At 40.6% G+C, this 16,779-nt stretch overlaps 1 protein-coding gene across 1 annotated transcript in view; it reads right to left on the bottom strand.

Moving 5' to 3' along the window:
* Window positions 1-320: 320 nt before the first annotated feature.
* MLLT1 (MLLT1, super elongation complex subunit) overlaps window positions 321-16,779 on the bottom strand; it is a 64,149-nt gene continuing 47,690 nt past the window's right edge. Inside the window, exons 8-13 of the mRNA XM_019513135.1 lie at window positions 12,049-12,136; window positions 10,994-11,105; window positions 8,338-8,437; window positions 6,824-6,895; window positions 5,665-5,736; window positions 321-4,947 (exon numbers count right to left, since the gene is read on the bottom strand). Of these exons, the coding sequence (XP_019368680.1) occupies window positions 4,819-4,947; window positions 5,665-5,736; window positions 6,824-6,895; window positions 8,338-8,437; window positions 10,994-11,105; window positions 12,049-12,136 (573 nt within the window). The 3' untranslated portion in view covers window positions 321-4,818. The remainder of the gene's footprint in view (window positions 4,948-5,664; window positions 5,737-6,823; window positions 6,896-8,337; window positions 8,438-10,993; window positions 11,106-12,048; window positions 12,137-16,779) is intronic.

Raw genomic sequence — 16,779 nt, 5'->3', positions numbered from 1 at the left:
TTTTTGAATCCTAAATTAGAAGTTTGATCATCTTTACACCCATGTCCTTTTCCTTCATTCAAATCATTACTGCTCTGCATTTAAAGAATACAGATGCCAAGCTCCAGGGTACTCTTCAGTCTAAGCATCACAAACCCTGCTGAAGGAGCATGAGCTGCAGGAGATGGGTTCAGCTGACCTCAGAGTTAAACGCATTATTTTTCTAGTGAAAAATATTTTAGAAGTAAAGATTGATAAATGCAGACCATATTCTCTAACACAACATCATCCTTTCCAAGTAGAAGGAATGAGGTTAAGAGAAACAGAAAACCCTTGAAGTGTTACTTTTCCATCTTACTTTATTTCATGTTTTTCTAGAAAAACTCCTCCATGATTCCACAAATTTAACAAAAAGTTTAAAATTCAGGACAGAAACAATCCTGTAACTTATTACAAACATGATTTTTTTTTTCCTTTTTTTTAAATCTTGGATTAGTCTTGGGCCAGATGAATTTCTTACAGCTGAACGAAGAACTCATTTCCCCAACACAACTTTTAATATCCTCAAAAAACAAGGTATTTAATACCTTGGTTTTAGGCAGAATACAATTTTAAAAATCTAGACGTTGAAGTACTTATACTTTCCTTAGGAGTGCAAACTCATCTCTTTAGTTCTTGATGACTATTCCGTGCCCCACAACAGCAATACCCATCCTTTTCAATCTCTTTAAAAGTAATAAAAAAGGTGCACGACGGTTGTCTAGTGTTGACACTACCATGTCCGCTACACTAGCGAGTGCCAGGCACCTGAAATGACAAAGGAAGCTTCTTTTGAGTACCTCAACTGTGCTATAGTGCATGCAAAGCCATTGGTGGCCGTTGGACAGAGCATGTGAAGTCAACTGAACCGATAGCAATGTTGCCCTCTGCTTACAGAGGTTATGATGGGGCTCCATAAAGGAAGATTTAATGTTTTTCCATCAAAATAAGCTCAAGATCTCTGACAAGAACCGCTCCTTGGTTGTCGCATCATAGTTTTGTACTAGTTCTGATGCTATTACCATGGAGAGCAGGATAATAACTGGTAGCTACATCATTGCACTTCCATATATTCAGGCCAACTACAGCAAAGCCAGTCTTACTACCATTGTGTCCAACGTTCTTCCTAACTGGCATTTTGTGGTCTAGACACAACCGTTCTATCCATTTCTACACTAAATGACAGTAATCAAAGCCTCAAGGCTTTATACACATCAGACCAAGACAACAGGAAAGCGTTTTTAACCCCTTTTGCCCTCTTATGCAAAGGTCAAGGACAAAGGAAAAGCTGTGTCCTAATCTCACATCCACATTACTCAAAACAATGAGACTCTGAAAGCCTTCAGATCAATCATTTGTACATGACCTAAATAACAAGCTGAAGGACATTTAAGTAAACTAGAGTTTTGTCCATTTTCCTCAGAAAAATCAGTATGGCTAAGAAGTCAATTTTGGAAAGACAACTGTGGGGTTTTTTTTTTTTTTGTCTGTTTTCTGTTTTTTGGGGGGTTTTTTCTCTTTTTTTTGTTTTTTAAACAATGCAAGTTATGATGCATCCTCATACAGATTTGAAGTGGTGCTAACATTAGCATTATCAACATTTCCTTCCTATTTTACAATTATCCATCCATGCTCCCAAGAGAGACACAAGAACAAACACTTTATCCACAAATACCTGTACAGGGCATGTTCAGAACACCACTCAGTCAGCCTACTAGAGAATCTACAAGTGGGACTTTTCGTATAGGTAACTAGAAGAGGACACAAAGGTTGGGAGGCCCAAGATTTGACCAATTTTGTCCTCATTGGCAGAGTCATTCCTCCTGTGGTCCCCACTCCCGCTGTACCCCCACCCCTCCCCGCCCCGCTCAACAAACAATAAATCTGTAAAACACCTAAGTACTTAGGAGAACCTTTTAGTAACAAACCAGCATGTGCATACAATGTAAGGAATATTTCTATTTCAGGTTTCCAAGGAGAGTATTATAAAGTCTAAAAAATCCGTGTGTAAAATACCTTTTATAAAAACAAACAAAATTCCCAAATTAATATTTGTAAAATCTCACAAGTCAAATCCAGGACCGGGCATAGCAGTGGCCATTGGGGGTCACCCAAGGCACTTCCACAGGGCACTGCTACATTCAAGAACATCCTCAAGTCTCTTGCTCCTTGGAACCATTTTAGGAGCATTATGAAGACAGGGAAAGAGGAGAGATGCGTCTCTGGTCCCTTGTGCTGTAGCTTTAGAAGCCACTTATACTTCCAGGACAAAATACTGAACGTGTGGGTGCGTGCTATGGATGAAGCAGATTTAGGTGATATGGAAGAAACAGAGGCAAGTAATCTAGGGAGAAGAGAGGTGGTGAAAGATCCAGGGACCTTCCACATGTGCCAATCAGTCAACACTGATGCTATTACTGCTCTGGGGAGGTAAAGGCTTCACCTGTCACATTCCCTTCCCTGGAGGATCTGGATCGAGGCAATACCGGGGTTTCGAATACCTCTTCACATACCTAAGAAATTTGTCTTGGGAGGGGTTTCTTTTTTGTTTTGCTTTTAAATTATGCAACATGACAAAACTCACTCCCTCCATCAAAGTCTGAACAAATACTACATCTAGAGCTTAAACAGACTCACTAAGCCCTAAACAGCACAAAGGATCTCCAGAGTTAAAAAGCTAAATCTGTTGCATATTGTGGCGTGACTTCCTCCAGCTAAGCCATATGCAGTTGCAGAGCTTGAGGTGATACTGCAGCTCCCTCCTTTTCCAGCAATCCTCAACCTTGCTGAAGTGCGTTCTTGAGCAGGGTTTCGATCCAGACTTGGAATTGTCCATCAGGAAAGAAAAAAAAACAGCTAAAAAAAAATCACTGTCAACATGACAGGGCACAGGCCTGGCATGAGTTTGGTGTTTATAGAAAGACATGTGAAAGATGGTACAAACAGACAAAAATCAACGGGAATCAGGTCAACATGACCCAACTCAAACAACCTTATCATCGTATTGCCGCTTCAATCGATTAGTTGCAACATTTCCATGATAAAGAAAGGGGTAATCCAAAACAAGGGACTGGAATTCAACGCTGACCGGTGGGACAGCACATAGAGGGAGCTCTCAAACTGTATTTCATACCTCAATGAGGTCCCACAAGAGACTGTAAAAAAGAGCTGGAAAGTCCATGTGTTTGTATAGGGTTATTCTGACCGGTAGCTTCCTTCGCAGTGCTATGCCAGCAGCCTATTTACATTTGGCAAAAGCTTAAATATTCATTGGAAAAGCAAAATCATTCTCTCTTAAAATACTGAATTTAGTAGATAAGAGTTTAACACAGTTTTGATTATACTTGTGGGACCTCCTCTGCTCCCTGCTAACACACAGACAGCATTTGGAAGTTAATACTAGTTTCACTAGGAACGTAAAATATTCTGGATTAGTGTTTTCTATTTCCTGCCCTTTTTTCGCGCAGGCAAAATCTTTACTATTTTTTGTTTTTGTTTTTTGTTTTTTGACAAGCATGTCCCAAGATAAAACACTCCCTTGTTTTGGTTTCCCCCAGAATACAGCCACTATTATAGGGGCCACTGTAGGAAAATTCATCCTTGAGAACATAGAACAAAAACCAATGACTTATTTTGGCAAAGTTATTCAAACACTGAAAAAATGAAAGACAGATAAGTCCCATCAGAGCACAAAATGCTTTGAAGATTGCTGTTCAGCTTTCATCTGCTAAAAATTGTCCACAAGAGGCATTTTAACAAACAAACAAGTCAAATCTTAGTAAGTCCCCTCCCCTGCCATGGCCGTTAAAAAAAACATAACAGAAAAACACACCCTTAAAATCTTAAGACCCAACTAGGCCCTTCTTATACATACAGTACATACATATATATATACATATATATATATATATATACACATATATGTGTGTATATATATATATATATATATATGTATATATAAAATATACAGCATACAGTTTTGTAGTCCTATTACAGTTAAAGCAGACTGAAAGGAGTGAGACTTTGTTTAGGAGCTTGGATCAATAAACAAGAGGTCTCAAAACCCCAGTGGGAGACAGCAGATTCGGGAGCCTCTTCAAAGAGCACAAACTGTCTCTCCAGGAAGCTGAAACACAGAATAAGGCCCTGTACTCTCTGCATATGGAACGATGCCTTGTAGGGATCAGGAACCAAGTTAGAGACAATACTTTGTACCAAACCACTACAGAGCCTGCAAGTGATCCAAAGTGGCATCTCTCCACTTCCTCTGCAATAGACCAACAGGACCCCTTGGGAAGCCTTCTGTCATAAGTCATATGGCTAGCTTTGTAAAAGCCAATCTTGTCTACACAGCATGAACAATTCTCCACAGAGCTGGGGGAAACCTGACTCGCTTGAGCCTCTCTGCCAGCAGGCTGGTCCCTAGATTTAGTGAAGAAACCACCGTCCAAATTTCTTCAGATCTCAGAGACACCTGGAAATGTGTTCTTAAACACAGTTTCTTGAAGTGAAACCAAAAAAGTCACTTTGTGCAGCTGGGAGCAGCACGTCTCTTGCGCTACTTAGTACCTGTGCCCAAGCGTACTTATGAAGCTAGGGAGGACAGACAGCGATATGGGTACTTGTTTGAAGACTACAAGAAAGTGCAGCTGGCTGTGCATTCATAGAGCATGGCTGTTCTCTAAGGCAGTGCTTCGGGTGAATCAAGAGAGTAAGAAGGCCTAGTTCCATGGGTTTATTTCCTGGTACCAAGAGATGGGATTTCTGGTTTCAAAAGCAGCCCATTTCCAAGACTAAGCGTCATGTTGCCACTGCTTCCAAGTAACTCTGCAGCTTACGGACGGTCGTTTCATCCAAGGAGAAAAGGTCAAAGTCAAAAGTTGTGTTGGTAACATTAAAATGCCCAGTTTCCTCAATGAGATTTACAATCTGGAGGAGAGAGGAGATGTTAGACGAGTTCAGGTTCAGGCAGACCAAAGCATTGGAAAGGATGGTTGTGAGCCACTGAACTCCCTCTCTTTCCCTTATGAACCAAACGAATTTTAAAGGCTCCCTTCTGATGAGGAAAGGGCCCAGCTAAAAATATACATATTGATTTGTTCAGTTTGAAAGAAGCACGGACACACCACTTCCCTTCTAAACCATCCCAAATTAGTTACCTCTTTTCTGGGGACTCAGAGGAGCTTAGTAAAGTATGGCTCTAAATCAGACAAGGTAAAAAGGGTCCTGGAACCTACATTTTAACCCTTTTTTTTTTTTTTTTTTTTAAAAAAAAAAAAGAAAAAAGGGGCCTGGAACCTACATTTTAACCCTTTTTTTTTTTTTTTAAAAAAAAAAAAGAAAAAAGGGGCCTGGAACCTACATTTTAACCCTTTTTTTTTTTTTTTAAAAAAAAAAAAGAAAAAAGGGGCCTGGAACCTACATTTTAACCCTTTTTTTTTTTTTTTTTTTTAAATAGAAGTGCTCACTTGCTGCATCCCTGGATTATTCCTATTTAAATCAGCAGAAGTCACTGCCTTACTGTATACTGCAACTGAAATTGCAGGTTCCCCACAAAGGTTAGGGGTCTGATTTAGATTCTAGATGCCAGCTAAGTCACAAGGAAACAGACAGCAACCTATCACAAAGCTGACAGGGGATGTCTACCTGTTGCAGCACATTGCGCTCACGTAGCGCCATCAGCCGTCTGTGAAGCTCCACCAATTCGTCAGTATAAGCCTAAGAAAGATGGATAAAGAGAAATAAAAAAAAATGACAAACTTGATGCATTTCCATCACTGCTGGCAAAATGTCATTTCCTCAGTGAGGACAGAAAGTTTCAGATGCCCAAGATCACCTCCCAAATTTAATTTTTTACTATTTACATATTTGTAAAGAATTAGACCCAACTGCTAGGACACACTAGGACTCCCAGAAGACAGATTCTTTGCCAATAAGGCTGCCTCAACATTTCTCATGCACATATCTGCAAACCTGAGCTTCTCTGGGAAATAATGACAACGCAAAGGAAGGATTCAAGAGAAACCACAGTGCAACAACCTGAAACTTCACCTGGGGAGAAGCGTCACTCCCAGAACACACACTTCTCTGGACTGAGAATGTTTTTGTACTACTATCTGAGACCCTACTAGCCTGCTGCCAAACTCGCAACTTCAGATTCATCCAAAGTGGCTGGCCCAAAGCAGAAAAGAAAATGGTTTGCAGTCTGATCTGAGAGCCCCATCTTGTGATTCTTAGGAATCCTAGTAAGCAGGCTCCATAAGAAAGGTATTAATTAATAATTTCAATTAAAAGGATTTCTCCATGGAAGGATCAGGGCAGAGAAGAACTTGGCAGATGAACATCAGCCAGCTGAAATGAGCATTTTGTTTAAAGAACACACACTGTTTAAGTTGCCCTCAAGGAGAGAAAGAAGGGACTTACACCGAGATAAACAGAGCTTTCAGCAGAGAGTGCAAAGCTCGGCGCAGCAAAGTAAAGTAAATGAACCGAAATTCTGAAGCATTCTGGTAAAGATCAAACAGATCTTGTTAATAAAGTCACCCTTGGAGCACCTCTGACAACAAGTGCCTTCAAAAGAACAGACAAACCCACGTGATTTTCTCCGAGAGACTGAAGGTAGAAAGGATATGGGATTCATTTCTTTATCACAAAGAACTTCATTTTCCTAAGTCAACATTTTTCCAATATTAGCATCACTGTGTTTGAGCTCAAATTGTTGCAATCTGAATGGACAAGAACTCAACCCAAGCACTTGTTTTCATGAAAAGTGTTCCCGCAATCCCTCTCTGCATGAACAAATTACCTTGTCATATGTTCCCTTCTTCAGGATCTTTTCTGGCTTGTTGCAGGATTCTGGACTCTTTCTTCCAGATGCCTGAGGAACAACAAACACACACATAGTGGTTTGTGACCAAAAATAGTTCAGGCAAGATGGAACTTTAATGGTTTGGGTGCATGGCAGCCCATGGAAGGAAATCCTCTGGCTGACCTGGACAGTGGAGAAGAGGAGCTCTGCAGTGAGCTGCATCCAGTAGTCCATGGCACCATGGACAGAACAATGCTGCAGGAATTGAGGGCAGGGGAGGCAAGAGGGGAAAAGGAAACATTTCTCCATCATTAAGCACTGGAAAAATACAAAACACTTTCTGCCTTGCTCGATTTGAACAAAAGGGTGATCTGTAACCTCAGCAGCTCTACAGTGTATCGCAGCATCTTTCAGTTTTGGATAAAGAAGTGAACCACGTAATATGAAAAAGTTTAAAGCCCTTGATGAATAATGCCCTGGTACCTGCAAACTGGCACAAACCAATCTCATTCTTGATCATCAAGATGCCTGTCAAAACAAAAAATCACATTGAGAGATGACTGAAAGATTATCATAATCTGTTCCTAGAAGCAGTGCCAAATTGTTCTTCAGAGTAGGTTTTCTAGCACTTTGTTTTCACTAGTTTGGGTTGGGTCTTCTCACTAACAAACTGAACTACCCTAATTAGGATATCACTTACAAGTTGTTTCTGGTTTTCAGACTACGCTTTCCACACATCAGGTTTGTTTTTATTACTCCTAATGGAACACCAAGTTTTCTTCTCATCTTGATATGAAACCCTACAGCTAACTAAAAACAGTCTTCTTTAGTTATCATATAAAATCTGTAGTGCAGTGCCAGAGATTCATTGATAAGGGCATAAAAATTAGTTTACTGCTCTTTTACAAATTCTATTAGATTTCTTGCCATTCTGCTGGCAAGATGCTTCAAATACAAGGTGCTTTTCTAAATGCCGAAGAGGCAGCAAGGCAATTTTCAGTCCAAATATGTGACTGACATTTCTGGGTACCTGACAATATTGTTTACTCTCCACTGTCACCGTAATTCTCAGAGCATGAATGACTTCCAAGAAGCCATATTATATTCTGTTAAAAGAGATCCTGGCCAATACATCACTCACCTGGAAATACTTTTTCAGGTCCTGCTACAAGGAATCTCAGATTTCTGCAGTTAGAAGGCTGCACTAACAAGTTATTTACAGATTCTAGTTTGCTTACATTGTATATTGTAAGATCGCCCTGTGAAGAGCACATTATCTGGACTGCCGAGCCACTGAGATTTGCAGGGCGTCCGCAGGCAGTCACAGAAACTCAAAGTGACTAGATTAAGTGGATGGTGTTCCTTGAAGTAAAAAAAAAAAGCATAACCCTCCAGTTCTTCCACAAGTAAAGCTCCCAGGGCATTCAGTGAGAACCTCGACCATTTAGCTTCTGCAGATCCAGGCCAAAACCAACAATGGACCATTGCGTTGACACCCACATTACAAATACCTTATTATTAGCTGGGGGCAGCTTCTGACTGGGAGGGGGTTCTCGACTCGGCAGGCAGGAATCTGCACTGTTATCACTGTCACTGTCGCTAAGGCTCAGTCTGAAAAAGAGAACAGCGCAGAATCAACATCACCAGTTAATGCAACACAAATCTACAACTTGCTTTTGGTTAATTAAGAAGTGACATATATAAATTAAAAGAACTCTTAATTGGATGGAAGAGAATCCCAAGAAAACATGGTTTCAATATGCTCACACTCCAAATTACAAGCCAAATGTTCCAAATTAGATCTTATTATTGCATGTGCTTCCACACAGAAGTTCAATGGCTGTATACAAGCAATGTAACCCGCTTTGTAATGAATGAAGAGGAAGATGTTGAAATTCCCATTTGAGGTGATGACCCTGCAGATGCACCACTACAAACTTCAACTGTATTTAAAATACAGACTCTTGAAGAAATTAGATTTGGAAAAGCATAACTCAATGGGAACAGTGTGGAAGTAATAACAGCAGAAACTAAAGCAAAGAAGTGAATTCTGTAGTGGATATAGGACCCCATTCAAAACCTACAGCTACTGCCAGGGAGGCAAGTGCTTGATTTCAAGTGACCAACATGAGATGCCAGGTGTTGACCATGGCAGCATCTGAAGAAATAAGTACGAAACCCAACAATTTCCATTCTCTAAAGTAGGAAATAGCTGTTGGCCTAATCCCATGGGAGTCACAGTCAATCAACTCTCAATGAGCACTAGCATTTGGCTGCATATCCGTAGCCTGAAATAAGAGTGTGAACAGATATCCTTACAGTGTTGATACTTCTCTAACCTCTGAATCAGGAGGTGTCAAACTTCTTCAACGAACAGGGATGAACTTCACATTCCATTAAGATTTGAGGCAGGGTACAGATTTAGAATATGGTCTTTAGTAACGTTGGTGATTTTTGGTTTGGTTTTTTGGGGTTTATTTTAGTGGTGGTGGTGGGGGAGACTTTTCAAAAGCACTTACAGAATATCATTGGACCTGTCATACCCCCTTAATTACTGACCATTTGTTTCTGCTATGTTTAAATTGTAATTCCACCACAAGGAAAGGGCCCTTCTCTTTTCTGTGCATGAGAGTATCCAAACGCATGAGACTACAAATCTCAAGCACTTCCCATACAGGTGCTCCCACAGTAAATATTTACCACTGCTCCTATATAATCTATTAATTATCTTCACATTCAGCAATGCTGCATGGAAAAAATGCTTCTGTTCCAAACCATGTTTCTACTTTTTGTCTCTCTCTTGCATCCTCCTTTCTCTTTTCCTCTCACTCTGTTTCCACGAGTCTCTTTTTTCCCTTCTTTAGTTGTCTGATCCATTTCTGAACACCTAGTCTGCTGCAGACTTAGCTCCTACCCCCTACTGCATCCCATCTGCTAAATTAATCATCAGTGAAACAGTCAATGCCGACTTCTGAAGTGTTGTCAAGCTTTCATGTCAACACTCCGGTGACGGGAGGCTGAGGAAGGGTTTCTTTTGTGATGCCTGTTCAGTGCCTAGCATTGTGGGACCACAGGCCAGGAATGACATTCTTATGTACCACTGCCATACAGATAATGATGTGACAGGCTTTACACAAACCCAGGAAAACAAGAACGTACTCGTTACACTCAGTACATCTTTCAAAGACTTCCTTCTCAACTGTGAAAACTCATACCTTTCCTTTTCAATGGAAACCACAATTCTGCCATGATGTCTGGAATTAGTTATGCAACCCTATACTTTGTCTCCTCTCCCATTTCATTTTCAAAGCATCTTAACCTCTCATCCTATCTCTTCCCTTTAAACCAATCTCTGCCATCTGTATTTCAATGAAACTGCTCTCCAAATATCCTGTAATAACTACACTTGAATGTGTGCAGGGTAGAGAGTGAGAGGGGAGATAGCTTATTTGCTGAAAAATGGGGTCTCGAGGTCACTAACACTGTTCCCAAATGCAGAATGTCCTTGGAGAATAGTTTCAACACAAAAAACCTGAAAAAAAATTCAGAAGTCAAAACAGAAGGTTTTTAACTGGGTTCTGTTGTTTGCTTTTTTAAGGCATTTCAATATTCTGTTTGGGAACTCCATTTCCTTTTTAACATTTGCCAAAATTCAGAGATTGTTTTGAAAAAACGGAAAAATCCTCTGGACTGACCAAAATGGAATTTTCCATTTTTTTTTCATTTAACCAATCAACAGCTTCTTGGTTCATGTCAAACAGAAATGAAATTCTGATTTTTCATTTGACTAATGAACAAAAAAATTAATTAGGGCCATACAGCCCCACAGGGCCTCTCTTCTATATTCATTCCACTCAAATAACTTTGGCAATTTTGAGCCCATCAACTATGTAATACTCTTCAAAACCTTCTTTTCTTGGGCTTCCGTGACACAATCCTTATCTAATTCTTCTCTCACTTCACTAAATGCTCCCTAATTGCATGTTCCTCCAGAACAACACAGGTCTTCAGGGACCCGTCCTTGATCTGATCCTTTAACTCTTGTGCCTTCACACACACCCCATGACCGCAGTTCCTTCACCTTACAAAGTTATGATGCAAAAAAGTTATAAAACATGCAAACTAAGGAGATGTGCCTAGGCATCTACCATCTTGATTTATAATGACCTGGAATCCCGGCTGACTGGGTTTGGTTTGACTGGTGTGTCTTCCCCAGAAGAGCTGTCGTCATCATCTGATTCCTCCGATTGCAGATCCTCTACCATAGAGCGCAATGGGCCTAGTGTTAGAAGCAAGGGAGGAAAAGAAAGAAAATGTTTAGCACAAATGCAATGTTATATAGCTCAATCCCAATAGGACAGCTATGATCTAAACTTTCTCTCTAATGCAACCCAAAGATGACATGATTTCTTAAAATGTCACAGATGTTTAACTCCTACTCAGACATACAGCAAGAGAGACAGCCTACACGTCTGCTTAAAACTAAAGAGAGGCCAAATATAGATTCATTTTAAAAAGGACATTCTTACTTTAAAACATTTCATATATTTTCAGGAGTGTATCTATTTTCCCCAACCCTTCCGTTAAAATAAAAAAAAAAGGACACATTTATTGTACATATGCAAGGCCCCATTTTTAAAATATGGTCCTAAACATGATATTTGTAATGGCACAGTGCCTACTATATAGCCATACACTGAACACAGTGGTAGATACTCCACCTTTTTGCATTCTTGCTGGACACAATAAAGCTTTTGAAATAGAATAAAGGGAAGAGCACAAGGGATGAATTTAATTCAATCAGCAGGTCTTATTTCTATTAACTGGGATTGGAAGAGGAAAGCCAGTGCCTTGCGATGCTGCAGTATAATCAGAACTGAATGAATTTATAAACTGGAAGTTTGTAAGCACAAGAGAGTAAGTTTAAAAAAAATTAAGATCAGAACAGAAAAGTCTCTACGGCCATATAAAGAGTTCATCAACTAACTGCCAGAGGAAGAGAAAAGTTTGTTTGCAACAAATGCAAAGGCATTACTTTTTTTTCTTTGCTGTAAAGTAACACAGGTATCATCAGCTCCTGTCTGCAAAACCAAACTAGGACCCTGGGCTCAGAGAGAGGCCTGGAAAAGCTTGTTTTTCACAATTTCATGAAACAGTCATAACATGCATTTAAAACGAAACAAACAAAAAACAATACTAGATGCACCTGAAGAATATCCCACCTTGACTGTGGTTCTGAGATGGTTCAAAATCCGAGTCCGAACTGGAGTCTGAGCTGGAACTGGAGTTGGAGGGACTGGACAGGACAGACTTCACCCCCCATAGAAGGGGAAAAAAGGGAAAAAGAATCTTAACCTTTCAAATCCAGACAACATTGCCAGGGAGTGCTCAAGATCTTCATAACACCACTATTCCATTCAACATCACTATCTACTGTACTCAATGTGTTGTGTTTTCAGTTTTTTGTTTTTTTTGTTTTTTTTAAATAAAACATACATGCTGTAATTTCAATGAATTTTAAGACCGTATAGGCATTGGAGGGATTAGGTGAGGAAGACCTAGTGAGGAAGTGGCAACACAAGCTTCTGATAACCAATCCCCACCCCACCCCTTCCTTCAAGTACTAAGACCTGGCTTGTCAAGCCTTGTCTGGGATGATGTAGTTGGGGCTGGGCCTGCTTTGAGCAGGGAGGGTGGACTAGATGCGACCTCCTGAGGTCCCTTCCAATCCCCATTTTCTAGGATTCTACTTTGACTCAGGTCTCAGAGTTTAACATAGCACAGGAGAACCTGAAACTCAAACTGAATAAAACAAGTTCGTTGCCAAATGTGGAAGATGAGTGAAATGCAAAATGTAAACAACCAGACAAACCATGGAAAATAGATTTGTAAAACTCCTTTGGCCTCAGATAGCTAGAAATTAAGGATATGTCTTATTTAGAACTTTCTGAATTTTAACTTGATGGTAATTCCTTTAACTTCATAGCAGTAAGTGCTCTTTTAGCGTGGCAGTAGTGGCTTTGCAGAACATGCTTATTTGACACTAATTTTAGATATTTTAAGTTGCTATCCAAGCCTTGACCTATATATATCAAATGAGAGAGAGAGAGAGAGAGAGAGAGAGAGAGAGAGAGAGAGAGAGAGAGAGTGTGTGTGTGTAATTTTAATGCCAATGTCAGCTATTATTTATTACACTGTATTACTTGCGGCTTGGACACTGAGAACCTGAAAATGAACACATTAAACCCAGGAGAAATCAGCTTCAGGCTTTCAGTGTCCAGGCAGAGAAGTTAACAATATAAATCATGCATAAGAAAAAAAGTTTAACTATTAGTACTACACAGAAATGTCAGTTTAAAACATGATTTTCTGCACTTAACACAGCATCAGATAGCTGTAAAATGCTTGTGCTCAGGTGCCAATGACCACAAGGGGGTAGTGAAGGATAAGTCAACCATTTGATTTAAATAAGAGAATGGACCATTAAAATTATTTCTTGTAAGGATTATCATAAAATATTTCTTACGGGTGTCTACATTCATACTTCCCCTATATAACAATGCAGATGGGTGAGGACTGGATAAGATTGTTAACCATAAGGACCGGGTAAGATTGTTAACCATACCTCATAACTATGATAACAATGCAGTGTTGCCTCTAATTCCTCAGGAAATTCAACATTTAGCTTTTCACTGTGGCTATTTCTAAAAACCCATTGGTTGTTCCATCCAGCTGAATACTAAAGCAGTCTCCTACTGATCCATTTTGTTATAGGAATATCAGTACTAAACAGCAAAGCACTGCAGACTTGGTAGTGTGTAGGTCAGTATTTAAACATTAACAAATGAAGACAGTGACAGCACTCTCTCTCAAAATACCTTACAGTTCCAGTTTATCACATAGATTAACCAGACCTGCAAGCATCTAAAGCCAAACCGGGAACCACAAGCGTTAAATAATATGTCACTGTATTTTACCTCCTGCTGAATAACAATGAAAATATTTTAACACTGGAAATATTTGCCATAGAGGCACACTGCAGCAAGGGCTGGAAAGTTTCTGATACGCAGTTTGGTTCAGGAAGATTAACCCCATTAAGCTGACAGCCACCTGCAGGTGCTGCAGTTCTCATCAACACACTGCTTCTGAATATTGTTTAGGGCAAGGGTGTCAAACTCATCTGGGCCTGCCAGTGGGATGTGTGGCACATTTTTCAGTTTACAGGCTGGATTGGGTGTAGAGACCCTCCTCCCCTCCCTTTCCCCCTCCCACTCTCCTCGCATACCTGATCCACTGCACACTTCAGGACTGTGCTGTCCAAATGCAGCCCCTGCTCAAGCCAGTCCAGGGCCTGTGCTGCAAGCGCCACCTGCAAGCACCCCAGGTCCTGGACCGGCTGGAACAAGTACCACATGCAGAGCCGTGTGGCTGATGCTCTATCCAGACTGTGCCACGCATGGTGTGTCCTGGCTTTGGGATCTGCACCTCTTGCAGCATGTGTCCCAGACTGGTTGAGCTAGCTGCCACATCAGATGTGCAGAGGCAGGAACTGTGCAGGCCCAAGCTGGCCCATGGACTGGTCCCGCACCATGGGTTTGCACTGTGCCCTGTGTGGGTCTTACGGGCCAGATGGCTGGGCCCACGGGCCACATACTTGACACCCCTGACTTAGGGAGTCAACACAACTAGTTCATCTCTGACTGATCAGCAGATGCTGTTCCCTAACTTTTCTGATCTCAGAGGACGACAGGGGCAAGAGATAAGGAAATTCTATTCTCCTTTCCCCACCGCCTCCCACTTCAAGTCCTTACTCGTTCATTTCAATCATCAGTGCAATACTCAGGCACTTTGTGTGGCTTAGATTACAACATTTCCCAAGAACACGGGCATAAAACATGATGCTGCCTTGGGCCTCACACAGTTACGCTGAGCAATCAGTGCCCCAAGTCACAGGGGGAAGGCATTTTTGAGGTACCTTGGCTACCAGTCATTTCAGACTTTCCATATACAGTAGCTAGTACCAAGGATTGACCTCATGACTGGCAATCAGAGCGGAGGAGTTTCAAGCTCTCACCAGTCCATCCAACTTTCAGTGAAGTGGTATTTTGTAGCTTACCCTGGTGCTGTTTGCCATAAGTCTGCACAGAATGTAAGAATGCCTGGAAATATGCAAGTAGCTGAGATGCTCTCTCTGAAATGCAAGGTCTTTTAATCTTGCTCCTGTACCCGTAATTAGTCTATGTTGAAGGCTCCCTGCTCTAAGATAGGTTCACATGATCATGTCTCATTCAGTGCCTAAGTATCCAGTCACTAAGTTTAGTGATACAAATATACCTTGTCTTCGATACAAAAATTGCATTCGGATGATATTTCTGATTACCGGGAGACGTTCTACAGCCTGTTATATGAGAGGTCAGGCCAAGGGATGGTCCTTTTCTGATCTTAAAATCTGTGAATCTGGGTATTCCTCTTCTGCAAATGTATAGCAGCTTTATGCAAATTGTTCCATTAAACAATTCCTCCTCTCATTCCATTCTGAGCATTGACAATCTAAAGTTGGGCTGAGCTTAACAGCTGGGTGGTATATTTGTGCTTGCAGAACAGCTAGATAGGCTTGCTTCTTCTGCATCTGCCACTTCCTGCCTCCAAAATCTGCTTCCTTCTCACCAAGCCAAGCAGCCTTCCTAATGCATCCTCTTCTAGAATAGTTTTTTCTCATCGGGCATTTATTAGGAATGATATATCCCCAAAGTACATTCACAGAAAGGCTACTTGTTTTAGATATAGAGCAGTTTCCTAAACTATGGAAAGCTAACCTTCCCGTCAGGAAAATGAAACCAACATCTTATCTTTTCCTCATGCAGCCCTGGCACATGCTAAAGGATTACATACTTTCTAAATATTGCATTTCTTCTGCTCCTGCAGTTAGCCCTTCTTGGCCTCCTTATGACAATTTTAGAAAAAAATCTGGTATAACTCTTATTCACGTGTTCTCTTCTTTCTTACACACCTTCAGTAGTAATACATTGTGTGATCATCTTCAACATCAACAACTGAAGTATCACAGAAAACTGATTTAGCACCCTCTAATTTGGATTACCTGTTATTTCAGGCTCTTTGCAAATTCAGGCAGACAGCACAGGTTAGCTGCATTTGGCAGGATCTGAGTGTTCTTTGAAGAGACTTTTTCTCTAAGTTTGAGACTATGGGGAACAAGCAGGAAGTCTATCTACATTTGCTTCAAATCTCCCCTGTTCTGGGGGCTATGGGTCTACACAGAATCAAAGGATCTCTGCCATACAGAAAAGCGTTCAACACTAGAAGGAGAGAAATTCGGCCTTTTCAAACGCTCCGATGAAAGTGCTGACTCAGTCAAGTGACAACTGCATTTCAAGCACCTTCACGTTCTACAAGTCACGGAAATCCCACTCTCTTTTTTGTACATATATTCTTAACACCCCCCCTCCCCCCCAAGAATAATAAAATTGCTAAAGTGATTTCCATAGTAATTAACCCACCCCAAAGCTTGGACTTGTGGCTTACAGTACTTCCAAAAACCTTTCATGGAATAATCAGCCTTATAGGCATTGTATATGATAACCCATATAGGCATCCGAACCTGTAAGGTACATCCGTTTCAACAGAGCTCATACATTTCTTGATTGTGAATATTTTAGCTCACAGAACGTACAAGTTCCATTAGCAGAGCTTAGAATTTTTTTTATATCAAACCAATTTAGCTAATAGACAGGGCAACACCACTAGCCATTTAACTTTAAGAGCTTATAAATTCTCTATGTGCACTGAGTTTATTGACTCGCTGAAGAGCAATTAGCTTCAAGCATAACATTTTATCTTCCATGGTCACCAGAATCTACAAACTGTACAAGAATTAGGAATTCAACTATGAGGAACTGACAGCACTCTCAGGTTTGACTATATTCAATGCGAAA

This window comes from Gavialis gangeticus, unplaced genomic scaffold (assembly GCF_001723915.1).
Source record: "Gavialis gangeticus isolate Ggan-Ray unplaced genomic scaffold, GavGan_comp1, whole genome shotgun sequence".
NCBI classification, from domain to species: Eukaryota; Metazoa; Chordata; order Crocodylia; family Gavialidae; genus Gavialis; species Gavialis gangeticus.
Note: the sequence above shows the minus strand (reverse complement) of the source record. Positions and strands in the feature narration are given on the sequence as shown.